The 22,291-nt window shown below is 39.2% G+C and overlaps 1 protein-coding gene across 1 annotated transcript in view; it reads left to right on the top strand.

Moving 5' to 3' along the window:
- raver2 (ribonucleoprotein, PTB-binding 2) overlaps positions 1 to 22,291 on the top strand; it is a 104,729-nt gene that overhangs the window by 11,774 nt on the left and 70,664 nt on the right. The window contains exon 3 of the mRNA XM_028586835.1: positions 14,454 to 14,520. Within this exon, the coding sequence (XP_028442636.1) occupies positions 14,454 to 14,520 (67 nt within the window). The remainder of the gene's footprint in view (positions 1 to 14,453; positions 14,521 to 22,291) is intronic.

Below are 22,291 nucleotides of genomic sequence, written 5' to 3'. Positions count from 1 at the left end.
TGGTACATTTCTCTCTAACAAAGAGAGAGAAAGGGTTTGGTAAGCGATTAGAGACCGATCTTAGTTAATCTAGGTATTTGCCAACCGGAAAATTGATTAAAAATGTAATTGGCTATCGGAAAACATTCCGAGACATTATTCCGAGACATTATTCCGAGACATTATTCCGAGACATTATTCCTCAACGGTTTCCCACATGCAAACGACCAAGTTGGAAGTAGCTCTAGAAGGAATGGAATTTGTTTCAGTGCACTTGGAATTTGAAAAACAATACAAATGATGTTTTATCCAAGCATGTAATGTAAAAACATATTTGCAGATGTGCTGGAGGTGTGTGTGTGTGTGTGTGTGTGTGTGTGTGTGTGTGTGTGTGTGTGTGTGTGTGTGTGTGTGTGTGTGTGTGTGTGTGTGTGTGAGCTTCCAACAACTTCTGCTAAATTCTTGAATTATAATAATTATAATTATAATATATACAATATGTGGATGTGTACATGATTATGTGTTCTTTGAACACCAGACAAAGTGTGTGTGTGCACAGTTGTGTTTGCATATGCACAGGTAAACCCAAATACATGTAAATGTCACAAAGCAGCGTGTGCCTGAGCTATTCTCTTAACACCCACTTCCTTCTCTCGCTTCACATGCTGTGGTGTGTGTGTGTGTGTGTGTGTGTGTCAGTAGCAGATGTTCATGAAATCTGCCCCTCCTGACAGTGGGCAGTCTTCATCACTTAGAAGCCTGTGTGCACACACGTTGTGATTTAGCCATTTACTGTGGCATTAGTCACCTCAAAGTTTTGCAGATGTTTTTGCCGCAATTATCCCGCAGCCGTTTAAGATACATCTGTTTGACTGACTGCTGTTAGTACTACCAGGACGGACCAATAAGTTGTTGGAACAAAATGACATAATTTAGCAATCACTCATACATGTTGGTGAATTTGTTGAGGTGAGATGATGAACTTGACTTGAGATGTGCTGAAACCTCCAATGCCGAACCAGTTGAAATCCTTGGTGATGGTGGAGAGCAGGAGCAGGAGTATTGTGGATATGGTTAAAATCAATATCAGGATATTAATGAGGGCATGTTTTCAGTATCAGTATATATCCCGGTGCGGCAAATGTAAGCATTAACTAACACTTAACTAATTATGTTATTTTTTGGTAGTCTATAATTATTTTACTTTATTTATTAGGATGTTTTATATCATCAATAAAGCTGATATGAATATGATTCCACTGAAAGTCAATACAAGATCATTTTGATGATTAAATGAACTACAAAAGACAATATTGTAACTGCATATGTTTGATAGGAAGGTCATTCTTGTCTGTTAGTGTGAGATAGAGCAGGTGGAAGGGTTTCCTGCTCATCCCGGTTTACTAGAGCTCTGGATCCTTTGTGTGTCTGACCTGCATGTTTTAACATTCCTGTGGACGGGAGGAGATTGGGGACACGAATCTCTACACTAACCCAAACTTCATGATTACATAGACGACACACATTGTAATCGTCTTTTGACAATTGGATATTGTCAGAAGCGCAGGTTTTGTAAAATAGAAAATACCTGACCTCATCCATCACAGAGTCAACAACAGAAAACCCAGTCAGTGGCAGCTCTGTGGGGGCAAACACCTCAGTTATGAGAGAGGTCAGACAAGAGTAACAAGAGAAAGCCAGGCCAAGTTTTGCTACCCATGGACCAAAAGACATACAGTAACTACAGCAAGTGATGACTAGAGTGTAAATACTGCTCATTGCTCAGTCTGATGGATTTTAATTTCTCTTATGAGATGCTCTTGGCAGCGTCGGAGTTATCAGCATGAACCCATCCATCCATCCTCCCACTTGTCAAAGGTTTATTTTCATAAATCACCTTCAGGAGTTTTATTCTACCCACGGGGAACAATGGGATCTGTCATATAAAGAAGGAGACACAGATGTCCCTATTGTATGCCTTTATGGAATATGAAAAGAGGACATTTTAACCAGAATGCCTTTATTCATCATCTACCTGTCAAAATGCAAAATGCCTCTATTATCTTGCAAAAAATCAAGCAGAAATCAGTCTACAGTATGTTATATTACAGTTTGTTAAATTAATATGACATTATGCTTCATATTTTGAGTCAAATGAACTGGGACATTTTTGTACTTAATCCAGTGCTGCCATGATTTATGCGCTCAGTTACTCAGCAGTTATTATATCATTAATCACTTTAGTGTATGTAAAATGACAAAAAAAATTGTGTTCACTTGATCCATATTTTAAGAAATGGCAGCCGGCAAAACACCTTATTACCCTACGTAGCCTACACTACGTCGTACAATTGATGAAGCGCAAGCCATCGTTGCCGATGAAAGGATTCATCATTGTTTCTTTAAAAATGATGTCACGGCACTATTATGCAACGCCGCTATGCTGGTCAGCTGAGAATCCCGCCTACACTGAGGAGGTGTTATCTGCAGTGGAAAACGAAAAGAGAAAAGTACTGGTAAAAAAAAAAGTGAGTCGAGCAGAGCTGTACCATACGGTGGAAGTGCGGTATTTGTGTGTTTACTTGCAAATGTATTAAATTACTAAATAAGAAGGTAAATTATCTTTTGAACATATTTTGGTCAGATCTAGCTGCATATATTTCACGTTGACAATTGCTTTTTAAAATACAATGCATATCAGTTCTAAACCATACATTTTCCAGATTATAAATGTTCTAAATAAAACTATGACAGAATACTTGCATTATTTTTCAAATCTGTGTTTAAGCAATACCATTGTCAAGCTACAATCTCGACCAAATGTTTAGTTTGAGTCCCGTAATGTGAAGTCAATAATGAAACAAAAATGTGTGTAATGTAAGGGCAGAAGAAGGCATTAACTTTTCCACATCCACCCTGTTAATGTGCATTGTGCTTTCACTGGTGCCTATCAGTATAAATGACTACACGAGGCCATTTAGCTTTTATGTCTAAGAGCTTCTCTGCCAGTCTCTACATGCCTCTGCAGTTGCAGTAAAGTGTAGTTTTCTGACATTAATTTAAAGCCACACTGGACAAAGTGATGTAATATGTCGAAAAAAGATGATAATAGAAAGAAATATTTCAGCAGTGTTCAACACCCAGGCACAATATCAATTTTAGGTTGTTTTATCTTTTTACCTGGTGGCTAGGATTGACCACATCTCAACACTGTTGCACAAGTATACACTGCTCATAAATGAACCTCAAATACTTTCAAATACTGTCATTGTGTAAACACTTGCACACATTTTAATTTATATTATGTGGCACTTAAGGTACTGCAGGCAAACCAAAATAACAAATATTCTTAAATTACGTTTTGACCCAACGTCTTCAGGACTCTGTTGATATATGAGGAGTGACTGCCGGCTCAGTGGGGAAAATAACCTCCAATCTGAGACCTGTGGCTTCAGGGCCAGAGACAAGTGGGTGTGGATGGGGGAGGGAGGTGGGGTCACACTGGGTGACAGCAGAATCGGTCCTGTCTCAGGGCAAGCCACCTGCTTCCCACAGCCCACTGGTTCTGTCCTTCCTTAAATCAGCATCTCTATGAAATAAGTGAAATGGCGAAACAGATGGGGTTTGACCAAGCAGCGACCACTAAGATGCTGTTCTTCTAATGCCAGTCATCTCTGACATCTCATCACACATGAAATACAAAGACAGTACCTTTCCACCCACAATAAACGAAGCCTTAAATCTCCAGTGTGTAATTTTTTGTTCTTTTACAAATATGTGCTCATTCATGTGTAATTACTTCCACCAACTAATCGAAAGTATTCTCGTGTAGAATCTCCCTTTTAGAATCATTCAGAATACATACATGCGAGTCGATTGAATGACGGCCGCCATGTTTCGCCTCCATCTTTAAAATACATTAGCCAAAGAGGGACATACCTCCGCCTTTCACGCTTTTACACTCAGTGGCACTGTGACAAATGCCAGGGAGAAGATTACTCGCGACTCACTGCCGGCAGGTTTGAAAGCCTGTTGAAGATGGAGTATCACGCCTATTCTCTAGGACATGAAACGGAGTCGCCAAGGAAGTTAAAAAGAGAATTAAAACGACAGTGAGACAGGCAAAGCAACAAGACCAAAGTTAATATTGGAGTGGCTTTTCCAAGATGGAAAGAGCTCATAAATAGCAAAGATTTTAAAAAGGGACGCCGAAGTTGCCTGCTTTCTTCTCAAAAGGTAATTCTGCCTATTTGTGTAAATTGGAAGTTCTACAGTTGCTTGGCTAACTATAGCATGGTTGTGCATAACGCTAGAACAACGTCTAGGATACTTTTCCTCGTGTCAATGATGAAAAAGGATTGTCTACCTTGTAACTGATTTTCCTGGCAGATAACTCACGTCAAGTGCAGTTGTAACACAGACTAGCTACAGCTAGAACAGCTGCGTGTAAACAATGGAGATACTAAGAGCTAATTTCAGTTTCATTGACATGATTGTTCATACTGCTCAGAGTAATACGTATTTTAAAAACACAAACCTCCGTTGCTTCGCTCCTTCTTTACGCTGTAAACGTTGCCTTACACTATTAATCTCGTACAATATACAGAATAACGATAGCACTGATACTTTACTAACATTAGCTTGCATATGTTTGGGAAACTGATAGCTGATGTTAGCAATGAAATGGTACCAAAATAACGTAAAATTATTATTACACTGGAAGGAACACTCACGGATGAATTCGTACTTCTTGGAATAATACGGCCACTGTAGGAGTTGGAATGCACTCGGAATGGGAGGGGCTAGAAAGTAATATTCAGTTGGTTGTCATATACAATTTCACTGCAAGATGGGAGAAATTCTTACAAAATGTAGCTTTAATAGGTAATTTCACTTCCTCTTATGGGTGTCTTTGTGATTTTTAATGATATTGTTTTATAGAGGCGTAATAAAGGCACAAAGTGAAGTCTAATTTTAGACGTGTTTTGTTTGATTGAGTGGATCACACATAATAATGATGACTTATAGCTTGTGCCACTGTTCACCCACACTTCCCCCATTGTTTTCATGAAATTTTAATTTTCCTACTCCAGTAACTGATGAAGATGGTAGCGAATGGTACACTGAGCTCTAGGCTTCAAAATAATTTATTCAGAAAGACATGAATAATGGCAGAGATGCTAAGGACAAACTCCACTGGAAAAGCGTTTTGTCATTTATTTTACTGCATGATAAATATTGTATAGTTTGGAATATTGTATACTTAAAATATGGGCAATAGTTCAGGCCCAAACTAATTGCAGGTTTCTGCATACTGGTACCAGTGCTTCTGCCCGGATTTATGCTACCTAAAAGGTGATTAGTATAGCAATCGACAGTCTTTCTGTTATTGTTCTTAAATCAGTCTGTGCATGTTTAGGTACAGCACAGCCGGGATAAATCAGGCTTAGTATCCTTCCCCACTTACTGTACCTGAAAGGTGGATCATTTTACATGCAAGTAGTATTGCAATGGTAGTTGTATATGCTAAGCTAATTGTAGATCCTTGTACAATGAGTAACAATTGTTCCATCTACCCAGGGTGGAAATGATGTTAATAGGATGGCAAATGTGTAGCTATTTGCATAGCATTTCAGCCGATTTGCACACAGCGATGCACTGCAGGCTGGTGAATACTGTGCAAAAAAATTCAACAAGTTATTAGCTGAGAGCCTGTGTTTGTAGTGTAAAACCACATTAAGAATCTGGCAGTCCGTGCATACCTCTTGGACCATGTGACTGTTGTGGTGATAGAGAACTTCATATCACTGTTTACTGTTAAGTCAGTAAAAAAAAAATAGGGAGAGCGTCATGAATCTTATTCGTTGTCCTCTGTGTGTGTTCTGTCCCCCCCCCCACAGTAGATTTGAATAGAGGTAACATGAAAATGTAACCAAACAGCCATTGCTTAGTCCAGCAATGAAAAAGAGCAACGTGAGAAAGCAGGATACAAATAAGGGAGAGGAGGAAGGAGTTTAAGGAGAAGGCAGAAGGACAGGAGGAGGAGGAAGGGAGAGAGAAAGAGGGGGGAGAGCCTGGATGAAGAGAAATAGATAAAAAACAGAAGAGAGGAATCAAAAGAAACATGTTAAAACGAGGAATTCTAACAGTGCAGAGCGAGGGTGTTTAACTAACATACAAGGTGTGAAAACTCTGAGAATGTGCATGAGAGAAAGAAAAGGAGATGTATGATCATCTGCTCTCAATATGTGAGTGTGCATGTTGTCTAAGAAGCTTTCCTGGCAAGCTTTTGATAGGCCAGTGATTTGTGCTGTGCATGGTTTGAGCCACCTGTCACACACGCACATAAAGTCTGGCTCAGACCAAATATGGACAACAGTGTTTTTTTGGACCTATTTGAGATTCATTGTTGCAATTTCCAATAAAAAATAGCAAATTGTCGACAACATTAGCTGTTTTCCATCAAAGTGTGTTTGACACCCACTTGGAAATGGAATCAGAGGAAAAACATTACAAAATCTCCTTGATTCAATTTATACTCAAGAAGTAGAATTGTTGCATATAAAAAAATACAGGTTTTGTAAATACATTTTGGTGTACTTCACTGACAGACTACAGCAGCTTACCCTCCTCATAAAAGCACAGGGCTGCTAAAATCACACGTATGAATAGAGTGCCAGTATTACTTCTATATAAATGTGAATAATAACTATTGTAATGCTAATCATTTTAGACCATGCAGTTGTGTATTGTGCGTGTGTAGGAGTAGCACTCTGCTGGCTGGCAGACATGGGTTTCATCCTCTGCTCTCTCTCTGTAGCATATATCACTCTATCAGTAGGTCAAGGACACAATTACTGCCGGTAAGGAGGCCGTGCAGAGGGGCCGTATTTGTCCCATAATCCCATTCCATCCCATACCCCCCCCACCCCCACCCCCACCCCTCACAGAGTTGAAATGATAGCTAACTGTTTCACCTTTCCTCACTGGCCCTGTTTGTATTTGTAAGCCATCTCATTTATGACTGCAGGAGAAAAAAAAAAAAGAGTGTTTGTGTAATGGATGAACAGGTGTTGGAGTAAACACATTCTCCTTTCCTCTATTTCTTCTTCGCCTGTTGGCTTTCTCGCCATACACTTCCATCCCCTTGTACACTTTCCACTGTAGAGAATATGATATGTGTAAGAGTGACTTACAGAGTGCAGCAGAGGAATTAGAAATATCTTAAATGGCAAACAAGCTGACAGATAGAAGGGTCAAAACAACGCCCAGGCCGTTTGAAAGGCGATTTGCAGTCCTTTTTATTCGCCGGAAATTGACAGTAGAAGCTGTGAGTGGAAGGACAGTTGGTGCAAAAACAGGGATGCGGTTTGCCATTGCATTGAAATTACAGTATTCTGACACTTGTGGCTCTTAAAGGTCCAATATGTAATATTTGTACTGTAATAAATCCAAAAATGACACCAATGCCTCATCAGATATTAAGGAAACATGTTAAACTGAAATACTATCTTTTCTGACAACAATGCTAATGTCAGTATTTTTTCTTTTTGAAATTTACATTCCGTGACGGAATTTATGTTTATGTTTTGGTCTGTGTGTTGTTATCAACGGCCCAGTTTGATAGGCAGGCCGGGTTGCCAGATATACCTGTAAAAACGTAAACCCAGCGTGCTACAGCTGTAACGGTAGTACAGCCATGAAAGCAGCAAACAAACAAACAGGATCATCGGAGATAGATTCTACATGACATAAAAAAAGAAAACAGCATGTTTCTAACAGTTGCGTGACCAGAGACGTAACAACCCCCTGGTAAATATTGGAGATGTATTTGAAAGATGGAGACAGCTTAGATCCCAAAAGGACGCGGAGTTGGCTTATTTCCTCCTGAACAGGTAAGCATTAGCTTCATGCTAATTTATCACGGCTACTAGGGACGGGCATTTGTCATTTCAACATTTGTGTACTCACATTGAATTATATAGCTAGAGTACCCGAGTTGGTTACTCGCAAAAACAATTGAGACATAGCCAGTAAAGTGATCCCGACTGGTCCTGGCTAACGGCGTTATGCTAACCCTGTTAACTGCTAACGTTACCGGGAGGACCAGGCAAGCAGCCCATGGCTGTTTACAACGTGTAGTTCAGCGGCTCGAGCCGACAACGGTGAGTTATTTTAAGCCACGAGAGGGGGGCTGTAAATCGGAAAGAGAGGACTGTGAGTTTGCAGTGTGTTTAGCGATTGTTGCCATAATTCTAAGCCAATGAAGTGTGTTCCGTCGGCAAGGTAGTGGTATTTTTAGCATTTCGTATTGTAATTCTAAGCCGAGGAAGTGTGCCTGACTGGCGTGTGGAGAGGACAGTGAGGTTGTTGTGTTTTTAGCGGTTCATACTGTAAATTTAAGCCGAAAAAGTGTGTCTGTCAGTTGGTTACAGAGCTCTGCGTGAGCACGGGCTTTTATGACTGTCAATATAGCAAGCATCTACCGTTAGCTACGCGGCTGTGCTGTGGAGTAATGTCTGGCTATGTGAGAAAAGCGTCTAGCAACATTGTTGTGAATGCTGCTGTCTCAGCCTGGCAACCCCCGTGAACTTCGAGTCTGGGCAGGAGGGGGCGGGGGAGACGACTCTCCAGTATTTTGAATTGGTAGTGCAGTAACTATTTTAACCGCTAGCTGCCAGTATTACACACAATATTACATATTGCACCTTTAAGTAATCTTATTTCACCTTTGTGGGATGTTTGAAAAACTTAGAGTGCTGCAAAGGATTCAGTATCTTGTTTAAAGACACTAAAGCAGGGTGGATGCCATCTGGAGGTCATCTGTTTGAAGTCTAATTCACTATTCACCCAAATGGCTGACCAACAAACAGAGTGGTTCTGTCATTTGACACCCGTAGCACATAGCCAACACAAAAGTGATACAATTGCTGCTTTTCAGGAGCATTGACTTTTGCCAATGGTGGAAAATAACGGTGGTGTAACTTTTGTGGGTTTTTGTTGACGAGATGAAGAATAAAACAAACACCTTTCCCCCTATAGTACATTTTGGCTAAATGGCTGCACTTTAGTCTGAAACACAAACAGCAAACACAACTGCAGTTTGATTTAATGGCTTTGCTCAAGGCACTTTTCTTGCCCAATTTGCATTAGGCAAGACAAAAGAATGATTCCAGGGTAACATGGCTGTGTAGTGTTTTGACTCGGAACATGGTGGATTACGTGTGCACAGATGTCGCTCCTGACACCCTTCTCCCAACAGAAAGCTGGATTACATTTATTCATTTGGTAGACGCTTTTGTCCAAAGCGACTTACAAATGAGGTACAAAAAGAAGCCATCAAGAATAAGTGCTGCAGCACTCAGTGCCACAAGGCTGCAGGTGTTATAAGTGCATAGCAAATAATTCTTTTTTTTTAGAGTGAGAGAGAAAAAGGAGGATGGAGAGAGTATATTATCTTGAAGATGTAGGTATTCAGCTGACCGAATCAAGTTCAGTAACTCGTTAAACCACAGTTTTTTTAAAGTTAATTTTTTTCAGAAAAAAAACAACACAATTTGTTAAGGGGCAGCTATCACATTCCTTATGAAGTCCATCCTGTCAGGGCAGTTTGCTTCAATACCACAGGCAGGTACCGGGAACTTATTTCATAATGGAAAACCAAAAAAGTCGAGGTGAGTCAAGCAGGTATCATGTAATGGAAAAACGCCAAAAGTAGGCTGTTGCTGGGGTATTGACTGGCTATGCTGGAAATTGTACCTTCCTAAAGTGTTCAAACATGCAGAGGGATCAGAGCAGTATAGCACAGCATGGAACAGAATGACATGTTAGTTACAGTATATTATAGAACAGCTTGACATAGAGGATCATATTGTAGAACAGGCTTGAACAGGAAATAGCTTGTCCTGCTGCTTCTGCCCACATACTGTCCAGGTTCTCTATCTAATCACTCATGAAGACACGACAGGTGTCTCTTTAAATGTGTAATTTTAAGAGGTTTATGGTAACTGTATCTATCTCTGTAATGGTAAGAGGGAATGAAATTTAGCACTATTTGTCTCAAAATATAACATCAGGGTCCTACAATTTGCAGTTTGTTGGTCTGGTTTTAGAGTGTTTGCTCACACTGTCTTTTTACTCAGCCCAGTGGCTGTTTTGAAACACTTGTGAGTGTCGCTTAGCTATTACGGAAGTGTTAATTAGGAAGCTGTTGAAATAGCTTAGTGGGAATCTCAATGAAACAAAGTGGAACATCGTAGAACAGCGTGAAGGGATGTAATGAAAGTAAAACCATCATTAAACATGGAATTTAAAAAGGACATAGGGCGAAACAAACAGGAATATCATAAAGACGTGCAGCATGGTGTGCTCAACTGGTAAATTGTGTGGCTGAGAAGAGATGCAAGATTGTTTGGACTCCTAAAAATAGTCTTTAAGTGTCTTGTAATGTGCCAGTGCTGTGCGAGACAAACATTTAGCTCAATTTCAGTACAAAATAGCATATGGACGAGTGATAAAACACCACCAGAGAGAGAATAAACACTGTGGTGGCATAATTTAACTTTGTCTGATTGTCACAAAGTACTCTGCATTGTCAGTGTCTGTATCCTGTGCTGTACAGCAGTAACTATGGCCCAGTTTTGACCTGGTTTTTAAAATCTGATCTGAGTGATCGGATCACAAGTGGACAGCTCTAGGTACGTGTGTTCCCACCTGGCAGTAGAAATGCGTCCTGAGTGACCACTTGTGATCGGATCTCACTACCCCGCTCTATATGCACATCTTTTCCATTTGCATATAGGCTGGTTGTGTGTGTGTGTGTGTGTGTGTGTGTGTGTGTGTGTGTGTGTGTGTGTGTGTGTGTGTTTTATGAATGTCAGTTGTTACTCTCCCATAAATCATACATTTTAAACGTGCAATGACTCAGCGTTTCTAAGCTCTCAGTTAGTTTCTGTATTATATCTGCTTTATTTTACTTTTATGTTCACTTATAGGAGTCGCGTTAAAAAAAAAGCCCCAAAATTTACAGATTTTGCCTCTTCATAATAAAAGCATTTAAATAAGAAAATAACAGGGGACTTTAATTGTAAAGAATTTATAGGAAATGCAACCGTTTCACAGCCTTTTTAGTAATATTGGTGAATTTGGGGACATTTTATGAAACTAAAAGTAAAATGTAAAAATGCTTTTTTCCATGGCAACCACACTGCACAGAGCTTCCGACTGCCAGGCATATAAGAGCAGGAACAAAAACACTGACACATCACCACAGTATGATGATAATAACATCCAAAACACACAATTCCCTCAGTGGTTTATCTTACATTAGAAATACTTTGAATGAGTAGTAGTTCCGCTCACAGTTGAGTAGGTAGTCTTTAAATTGGCCGAGGACACATTCCCATTCTCACTGCTAAAAGAATGTGGATAAACATGCGGCCTAGACACCTCCGAATGCGGTTTGAGTGATCGGATCTCAATGCGTCCTGAGAGTGTTTGACCTGTACTTAGAGCTGTCCACTTGTGATCAGATCACTCAGATCACTACCAGGTGGAAACTGGGTATATCATTTAGTGGGGTAAAAAGCTGGAAGCAATTTCTTGCAAACTTTCTTGTTGGTTGTCTTCTTACTTATTACTGGAATTGTTGGGTCTTTGTAAATTACAGAGTGTGGTCTAGACCTATACTATCTGTAAAGTGTCCTGAGATAACTCTTGTTATGATTTGATACTATAAATAAAATTGAATTGAATTAGGTTTTTATTTTGTCTATTACATTTTATATTAGAATTCTAGTTAATACAAGAGCTCACAAACCTGCATTGTGGCCAGAGGAAGAAAGGATGGAAAAACAAGAAATTTGATACAGTAGCAACAGTGTATTAAGGGAACAGAAACATGCAAGCATTGAGACAGTGGGATAAGCAGTACTGTAGAAGAAGAAAAGGAACTTTGGTTGGCAATAACAGTTTAAAGCACTTTGCTTACATCTTCACACATTTGGTACGGACATGCTTTGATCTAAATAGTTTAATCCTATTTTATTCTTAATGTATTGGCCTTGATGTTAAATTGTCTAAAGCCATGTATTATAATGGCACAAATGTGTTGGTATGGTAGTGTTTGGAAAACCTCTTAAAACTTTGTTCACTTGGGGAAAAACTATAATCTTTTAAGTCATTTTTGACTGTAATTTATTAAAATAAGTAATCAATTCTGCAACTGTGGTAAAAGTAAGTCAACCTGTTTTCAAAGTAAATCAACTTGTTTGATTCTAGTGCAGAAACCTACCTTATATTGTCAATTTCTATTGGTTTTAAAATTCTCACTGCACAAGCAGAATTCTGACTTGTTTTTAAGAGAATAATGTAAAGACTCAGTTACAGACAAATACCTGTTCAAATTTCATTGTTTTGGTTTCAGGTGTTTTCTTTCTTTCTTTCTCCCCTCAGACTAATTTTGCTTCCTCTCTTGTAGCAGGATAGTTGATATGGAGCAAAAATCCAAAAAACAAAACACCTCTTTTCTCTCTCTCTCTCTCTCTCTCTCTCTCTCTCTGTCCCTCTGTCCCTCTCAGCGATTGCAGCTCGCTCTGATTTTAAGGGCGAGGGAGCTTGACCCTCAGCGTGGGCTGCCTTGCATGACCTTCACTGATATGGAACATGCCTGCTCCCTGTACACGAGTGGGCTGAATGGTGGTCAGAGAGACAGAAAAAGAGAAACATGTATTAGAAAACCTCATAATTGTTTGACGACTTAAGGTAGATTTTTTGTTTTTTCATTATATAAATGATGTGATAAATGGGATTGGAAATGTTTTCTGTCCAGGCGGAAATGTCAAACCTGCTTTCACTCTAATGTGAAAGGTGATCATTGTATCACCATGAGTTGATGCATTACAATAATGCCAAGTTCATTTCTTTGGTTTCCTCTTTAAATGGAAACATTACAACTGGTCAGCATTAGCTGATGGTGAATTAAAGCACAGGTTTTTGGCAAGATTAGCAGACAATACAGAACCGTTGCATGCTCCCAAATACTAACCAGTTCTTGAAAGCTTGATTTCACTTTTATTTAATTTTGTTTAAATTCAGGCCAATTTATGAGGCCTATTTATTTGTTTTGAACTAGCTATTCAAAATGCATGCAATTCACATGTATTTACTATATTTCAACGGTTTTAATAGATTTGGATGGTAACATAATGAGAGAAGGGGTGGGAATAAGTGGACAAGACAAAGTAAGGAGGGAGAGAATGTCTCCACATTATACAGCCATGATCATGGTGAATTAAGTGTGTTCGTATCTGAGGATAAAACAGTTTGAAATATTCATCATACCGCTGTAGACTGGCCATTACATCTTGTCTCTGGTAGCACTCAACAAGAATTGCTCCTGTATGCTGAAGTGACCTTTCCTGTGACACAGAGTTTAGACTGTGGCCTGCAGGTTGTTTTCTTTTTCTTTTCTGTTTTTTGTTGCTCACTGCTCAGTACTTGCACCTACACTGTGCTCCTGTTCGATCTGGAACTGTTTAACAGGTTGTGACTGTGACTGGATCCACAAGGTTGCTCATATCACAAGAGCATACCTTAAAAAAAAACTTGCTGTCAAGCTCTGAACAGTTTGTGCTCTCAGTTACTTGTGTGCAGTAGAGACTATGTGTACCTACAGTGAAACCCATCAGGAAGGTACCAGGGCTAACAGAGTTAGCAGTGGAGTTCATAACACACTCAGACAGGAACTGAGGATCTCTTGCTGAGCTTTCTTCAAGACAGTGGACTACACTTTACTTTAAAAAATAAATTCCACATTTATTACTTTGCTATGCAGGTGTGTGTGTGTGTGTGTGTGTGTGTGTGTGTGTGTGTGTGTGTGTGTGTGTGTCCTTGTGGATTGGAGTGCAGTATTGTGGGCTGTTGTGATTATGAGCCTGACAGAATGGAAAGCTTTTCATCTTTAAAAATACACTTAAAAAAAACATAATTACCGGTTCAAGACAAATTAGTGCAGTTGGTGAAGTCTCTGATCAAAGGCTTTACCATGAAGGAAAAGGTTTTCTCAAGTATTGAAAAATAAGGTATGATGGGCAAAAAAATCCATTATATAAGATTTACCTAAACTCAAGTTGTCATAGTAGTAGTAGTAGGCATATTTGAATACTTCTAATCAGAATAATCACATAAAATACCCCAAAGTGCTTGTGATAGATTTTGAAATTCTCTTATTATATATCTTATGAATAATCTTAAAATATATTTATTTATTTATTTATTTTGGTCACACTAAATACGTAATTTGAAGACATCACTATGGAAACTTATGACAATTGTCATTATTCTTGATCGATTTAAAACTATGTTTCATAAGATTATAGTTAAGATTTTGGTCAAGGTTTTGAATATTTGGTTATTCTGGCATCTTGATGATCGCTAGGCTCAAGTCTTTTGTCTCTCTTTTTGTCTCTTTACAGGAAGTCCACGAGATTCTGAAAGAATATGAACTGAAGTACTGCTTTGTGGACCGTAACAAAGGCACAGGTAAAACTCACACCTAACCGGACATACACGACTGACACGAATGCACTTGTAATCCTACACCTGTGAGGACCCTGACCAACATAATTCATTTCCTAACCCTAACCTTTAACAATCACAACTAAATGCCTAACTGTAAACCAAACCTTAATTCTAACCCCAAAACCAAGTCTCTTAACAGCCCTTTGGAGAATCTGGAGGACCATCTAACATGTCTCAGGCTAAAACTCTGTCCTCACAAAGATAGACATAAAAGAACACACACACACACACACATACAGCTATGTCATATCTGTCATTACCCATTTGTATTTATAGTTATATGGAAAGTAGTGCAGTATTGATATCTACAGCGGACGCATGACTGAAACACTTGTTATATGACGTACTGTATGTAGGTTTAGGACTACTGGAGGACCTTGGACTGTCAGTTACACATAAAAATGTGTTTCTGAATCGACTCAAATAAATGAAATTCAACCTAAATTATAATATTAAAGTTACATTTAATTAGAAATACAATTTAGTTAGCTAAAATTACACTAGCTAAAATGGATGCAGTCTAATACAACAGTCCTGCTATGCATGCTTGATTCAACTGTAGGATCATTTTGGAGGATGTAGTTTGTTTCAATTTAACATCACCAAAAACTACAGCCTCCAAAATGTCCATAAAGTTAAATCAACACGGATCTAATAACCAATAAACGGATCTAACAACAAAAACATTAAAACCTTTTTTCCTTGTTCGAATAGAGGGCCTAAAGATAGTGTGTCAGATGCTATACTGATTGTAAAGCCCCTTGAGGCAAAATTGTGATATTGGGTTATTATATATAACTGACTTGACTTCTACACAGAATTTAGCTTTTTTATTAATAATTATTACTACTTCTATTATTCATTCATGGATTTCTGTATTTTTTGTACCATATCTTGCCTTTCACTGGGAGGAATCTAAGTTTCTTTAACAACATCATTTGGAGTTGAAGTTTAAAAGGATTGATGGGTTCTGCAGGTATAGATACATAAAAACAGGATAGCTGGTTAGTGGAAGCGATTGCAACATTTTTTGTTTGATTTGAGCGTAAGCGGACTAGTGTGAGGAGTCAGTGATGGGTTCAGTTTAAGTGGTTGTACAATAAAGAAAAGAGGTTTTTCAAGCATGGGATTGGCAGCGTGGTGCTCGAGTTAAAATGGAAGAAATTAAAATTGTAAAATCTGTTTTTACAGTCTATGCCCAAATGATGGTTGCATAACACATGCACAGACTCACAGTGATTTTGATCTTCACCACTACATACCTAAATTAACTCTTAACCATGTTTTAGACACATGTCAATTATAGTTTTATTCTATCTGTAAATTTTCTGTGTTCGAAACTGTCTCATTTATAAAGGGTTTTTCACATCTTCCACACCTTTACACACACACACACACACACACACACACACACACACACACACACACACACACACACACACACACACACACACACACACACAGCAGCCCCCCTTGCTCCTAGAGTGTCTCCCTTTCCAGGGAAATCTTACATAGTGCCTATATTTAGTCCGTGCGGTCAGCCAAGCACCTGAAACATAATGCTTTTAGAAAGCAGAGGGAAGCTGTAAACAGCTGAGATATCAAAGCACCCGTCTGTCCAAAAGGTTAATGGGGTTTAGGAGCAAATGAGCGCCTGATGAAACACTGGCCCTCATCGGACCGACAGCCACTGTACTTTACTAATTAGCCCGCTGTGGTAGCGTTGGTCTCTGATGTGCTGAGGTTGGTGGAGTAGGATGGGAATCCAGCGCCAAGAACATCACGTTGTTGAAGTTAAGGTTTTCCTAACAAACCCATGGTGATGGCATCCCATTCCCTCCCTCTTCCTCCTCTCTCACTTCATGCTCTTTATCTCTCTCTCAGAGCCAACAATCTGCAGAATTTCACTACAACAAAGACTTCAAGTAAAGGGGAATAACCTGCACACTATTAACTCTCCATGGCACATTGTTGGCCATCCCGGCTTTGTCATTTTTTAAAAGATTTTCTCCTACTGTACAACACAAGGCCACTATTATCAAATGTTTCCACTTTGGAGAGCATTTTCAAATGGAAATGGAAAACAATTCTTCAGTATGTTATAACTTATTTTACTGTAGTAGCCCTTACTTGCCGAAAACATTTTATGACCTTGGACATTAAGCTAAACCACTGTTTATCAGGGAACCATTGAGACCTTTTTGTTTACCTTTCAGACTGCTGGAGCTGCACTGTTGGCTGTTTCTTGTGGACAAGCTCCTGCTGGAACAACAGCTAAACTTAGTGACACTGCTCATTAACACTTTCACCCTAATGAAATAAGTACAAATGGGATTTTTTAAGGTGGGATGCTGCCTCAGCGGGCAGGATGCACACTGTTCCCTGAGTTGGTGCTACAGTTTTTTCCAACTGCTTACACACAAAATCTTTTCATGTCACACGATTTTTGAAACCTCTCACTCAAAGTGCAAAACTACACAGCAAATCTCCAAAACCATAAGCTATTTCTCAGCCTTTCACTCAGCTTTCAATTGCATAAAACACTTTTTTCAAAACATTACACACAATTCTCTACCTAAGACACAAAAATCTAACAGGAAGTGACTTGCTATCCATTTCTAAACACAACCAATCAAAATGCTACACTTATTTACCAGGGCACACACACACTTCTCACATTTGCAAACACATTATGTCATAACTGAACACTAACCAATCATTGCTTTAGTATAGGCCTATACATAGGTCAAAGGTCAGATTACCTGTTTTGAACAATGGATGCCAACAATAGACAGAGAGCAAGGGGAGTAGGAGGAAGAGACAGGGGAGAACAACGAGGAGGAGGAGGAGGGAAGAAGAGTAAGAAGGAGAGCCATCTCTGATGAGATCAGGGAGAGAAGCCCATCTTGAGTAGCTTTACAGTGGTGTCCATACTGCATGCAACTATCTAATGAATATTTCAGCATTACAAATCAATCAGACTTTGTTTAGCACAAAGTGCATACAATTCTGTCCCCCCCCCCACACACACACCCCCCCGCCCCGAAACCCAAGCACGGACAAACACTCACAACGCACACACGCACACACACACACACACACACACACACACACATACATACACATATTCTTTATTCTAAAAATTATACCTTTGGTTTACATATGTTTGTAGGTTTGTTTTCTTGTGTCATGCTACTGTATACAACACTGTGCTACTCTTACAAACGTAATGTTTTGCCCAATCAATATTTTGTGTTTTACTGTAACATTAGATTGTTTTTTACAGTGCACTTTTCAACCACTTTCAGCAGATTACTTTCTCTCTAGAACATTGTAAATGTAGCTATAAGCCTATGAAAGACAAAAGAGTTTTAGATTTAGAACAATAGTGTGTACATGGTATATCCAAAAATGTACTATTATGAAAAAAGTGTTTGCCATTTGATGCAAATGCTTCATTTTGAGATGTGTTTATGGTATTTTGAATGCAGTGTTTCATGTTGAAGGAGATGTGAGGCATTTTGCATTTTGTGTGTGCAGTTTTAGGAATTGTGTGTAGAGTTTTGAAAAAAGGAGACATAGTTTTGAAAACGTGTGTAAGTGGTTGGAAAAAACTGTAAGTGTGCATGTACTGTATGTGTGGTGGGAGATCCCCGACAGCTTCAGTTAGAGGTGTGGAGGATTGATTTCAGGCCTCTGTAGCTTTTCACTGTGTGTGCGTGTGCACTGAAGGATAGAATATTTTTCTTGATCCGGTAACCCCCGTGGCTCGTCGCCACTTCACTTACTCCGAACACCACACAGACCTCTATCCAACCTCAACCTCATGTGATTTACCCTTGTGTTTATGTACGTGTGTTTGTGCTGATGTATACATGCCTGTGTGTGTGTGTGTGTGTGTGTGTGTGTGTGTGTGTGTGTGTGTGTGTGTGTGTGTGTGTGTGTGTGTGTGTGTGTGTTTAATATGTGTCATAACAAATTCAAAGCTGTGTTTCTCTGTCTGTCTGTCTGTCTGTGTGTGTGTGTGTGTGTGTGTGTGTGTGTGTGTGTGTGTGTGTGTGTGTGTGTGTGTGTGTGTGTGTGTGTGTGTGTGTGTGTGTTGCCATCGGATCAGTTTTCATGGCAGCTGGATATCATCACCCCAACCAAGTGTTCACAGTCTGACTCACTCTTTCCCTCTGTGTCTTTGTCTCTTTTACCTTCTATGCCTCTGAAAGTCTCACAGCTTTAAAAAAAGAAATAAGATTTTATGTTTCTTTCCGTCTCTGCCACCATGCAACAGTTTATACATTTGAAGAGAAGCACACCGTGAAACGGTTTTAAGTGAATGAGCTGAAAAGTGTTAAAGTTCAGAATGTGAAGCTTTTAAAGCCCAGACCCTCAGCACTGTTGGGAACACATCATTGTGTATATTTTTTTCTTTATTTACCCAAGGGAAAATATGCCAACATTGTTTATGGAGATCCACAGTCTCATACAGCCTCAGGCGTATTGTTTTGACTATTTTCACTTGAGTGAGGACAGTAACTCAGCAGCAATTTTAATCAATGGCAAGTTGTGAGATATTATTGTTGATAATGGGTTTTTCTTATTGTTAATTTCTGAAAGTGTAAATACGAGAGCATTCCTTTTTTTTATGACTTTCATGTCTCAAAGGCTTCTTCTTGTGTCTCTCCCTCTCTGCTTCATTTATATCTATTTCAGCAAAACCTTTTTTCTGTTGCGCTGTGCTCTAACCACTCAAGTATTTCTGATTTGCACTTAACAGAGATCACTTGTAAATCACAGTGTGTGCACTACCCTGGCATCCTTTTTCATAATTTTGAGTTTTTGTTGGTGGTACTTTTTGACTCTTATGGCTATTGTGTTTGCGAACACTAACCACACAGCATTTCCTCATTTCCTGTTTATTTTAACAAAGTTTTTGTTGTTGCTGCATCTGCGAAGCAGACATGTCTCCTGGGAAACAGCACCTGACACTAGGGGCTTAGGAATCAGGATATAGTTTGAATTGCTTTCGTGTAGTGTCAGTCGTAGATAAGGAGTAGCTAAACAACACTTGAAAATGTTAAGTATTGCTTCTTTAGCTCTTACACACTAGAGCTGTCAATCTCTATAATACCATTCAAATTTCAATTTTTTTTAAAATATTCAATGCTCAAATGCAGCCTGTTATTAATATGTACTACACTAGTCAGGCTTATGCATTGTCAATGCCACTATAAGCATGTGGTTGTTGTTACACGTTCTGTCCACTAGAGGGACTTCCAACATTAGCCTGGCCTTAAAGGGGACCTACGTCATGGCGCATTGGATTTCTTGCACGGTGCTTTGTTTATAATCCTTTTCCACCACAAACGCACAGCGACAAACCCAAATCAACAGAGAACTCTGCAATTAAACATTATCTAACATGTGTATTGAAGCGGCTCTGTTGTATAGGCTAACGGTGCTCGGTTAGTACAATGACATCATGTTACAAAGCACAGCCGACACAATTTGTCTTAAACTAAGTAGTCTCGCTTTGCCAGACCCTCCTCCAAAGTGTGCTGGAGGAGAGTCAGGCTACTCCACGTAGCATTCGGGGATGGGAGGAAAACGTGCTCTGGTTTATTGGCATTTCTTTAAACCAATCACAAACAATGCTAAGCACCAGAGAAAAGTCACGATGCCGCTGCAAAATAGGCTCGGAAAGAACTTGTTTTGGTGGAACATGTGTCCGTTCCACCAAAACAAGTTCCAAAACTCTGATTAGATTGAAAAGGTTTGCCGTAGTCCTCATAAATCGACCAGAGTTTAAAATGCCAACACAAAGGATATCCGGTCTAAATGTGTGAATGTGTGAAGGAGTGAAATCCGGTGGATTTTCCAGTGGAGATATCCCAGAAGTCACTACTATTTTTGTGATTTATAAGCAACCTATTGCTTGCAGATTGTTCCGTTACTGAGAATACAGATGTTAGAAGGTAATATATGATGTCAAAGCTAACTCTGACAGCTGTGGGGCAGCTAACATTAACTTGTCTAATTAGCTGTCTCCATGAAGCTCCCAGCTTAACTTCTATAACTAGCGATGCAGTTAGGAAACAAGAACAAGCTAACTAATGATAACATAAGCAGTTTGGCTCGGTGGATGTCGATTTTAAAGTCATGTTAAAACTATTTCCCATCCTTCCTCCGATTTCAAGCGGCAGTCTTGGTTACCTCCCCTTTCTCTGCTTTGCCCGCCCATGAGAGAGAGACATCATGGCTTTGAAATGAGCAAAGTGGCAGTTGGTCAAGGCCACACCCCCCCACCATGCCCCCCCCTTTTTTCTGTCTCCTTATTATAATGTTTTTGTTGTTTTTTCCTGTACGGGAATGCCAAAAGTACTTTGGTAAAAATCTTCCTTATCCTGTAAAAAAAGAAATGTGCTCATTTTTAGTATTGGTAAAAAGACAGGCACTCAGATTTTATTAACCAGGTTAGAATATGGACAGAAAACCTAAGTATCATGTTTCATAAAGGAAGGAAATGATCATCTCAAAAACTTACAATAACTAGGAAAATACAACAAAAACAATCAATGCTTAGGTAACAGAGGCTACCTGGCAGTGTAGTATCACTTTTCCATAAATATCATCAAGGGGTGAGAGAGTTTTTGACATAAACATTGGCTTTGTGCAGGGTTCAAGCCAAGCTAAAAAAGTAAAAAGGCCCAGTTTGACTCTTGTAAAGAACAGAAGCTAACCCAGAAGTTGGGCGGTACTTTTGCTCAGTGTAACAGCAGGAGGTGAGAGCGAGAGACGAGGACGAACAGAGGGAGTTAAATCAATCGCAGCTCATACTGCTGCTGAGCACTCAGCAGAGAATTAGCCAGGAATTAGCTTTAGCCATCTTGGTAATCTTTTCACATATTTTACAAGACGTAATTTGTTCAAGGTCAGCGGGTTCACTCACATTTCCCCGCAAGGTTGAATTATAAAAATGTTAAATTTTTTATGAGGTGGAATTATTTGCCTACAAATCACACTGCATGGTGATAATCTTTCATCACATTCACACTGCACACTTGCACACAGAAAATACTGAGTTCAAAATACTCAAAAGAAGCCAGGTGTTTTCATTGTGAGGCAGAACTACAGCAGAACACAGTTGCTATCAGCTATCAGTTAAATTAGCTTAAAATATGAAATTGGATTTAAATTGGTTTTATACATCTTTCTGCTGTTTTTATCAGCCCCTGGGCTGTGTAATAAACATACAATAAAATATTAATCCTAGAAATGGAATGAAAGTTCCCTCTGTGTGGAAAATCCTTAAACAAAGTTCACAAAGGTTTTAGTGTCATCCAAATAAATGAATCTTCTGTAATGTCTCTTCTGTAAAGTTTATGGGATTAATGCTTTATCAGAGAGTGTGTGGCCCAACGTGGAAATAGTGTTTTGTTTTTTTGCTAATTTATAGATAATTGAGTTTTACAATCGCATAAATCATCAATATGTTCTCAACAACAGCTTGTTTCGTCACCATACTACACAAAAAATAATTAACTTAAACAATGAGCTAAAATAAAATGGCTGTTATTTAAGCATCACATATGGGTCAGGCTCTGCTGTCGAGTAGGTTTGGATTAAAAATGATATAACTACCAGGGGAACAGAAAACGGCCACATGGTTTTATTGTGTGGAGAGAGGTTTTTATAATTGGTGTGAAATGCACACATATTCCCTGAGCTAAGTGTATCACAT

This window comes from Perca flavescens, chromosome 9, assembly GCF_004354835.1.
Source record: "Perca flavescens isolate YP-PL-M2 chromosome 9, PFLA_1.0, whole genome shotgun sequence".
In the NCBI taxonomy this organism is placed as follows: Eukaryota; Metazoa; Chordata; class Actinopteri; order Perciformes; family Percidae; genus Perca; species Perca flavescens.
The sequence above is the reverse complement of the archived record's forward strand: the minus strand, read 5'-3'. Positions and strand labels throughout refer to the sequence as shown.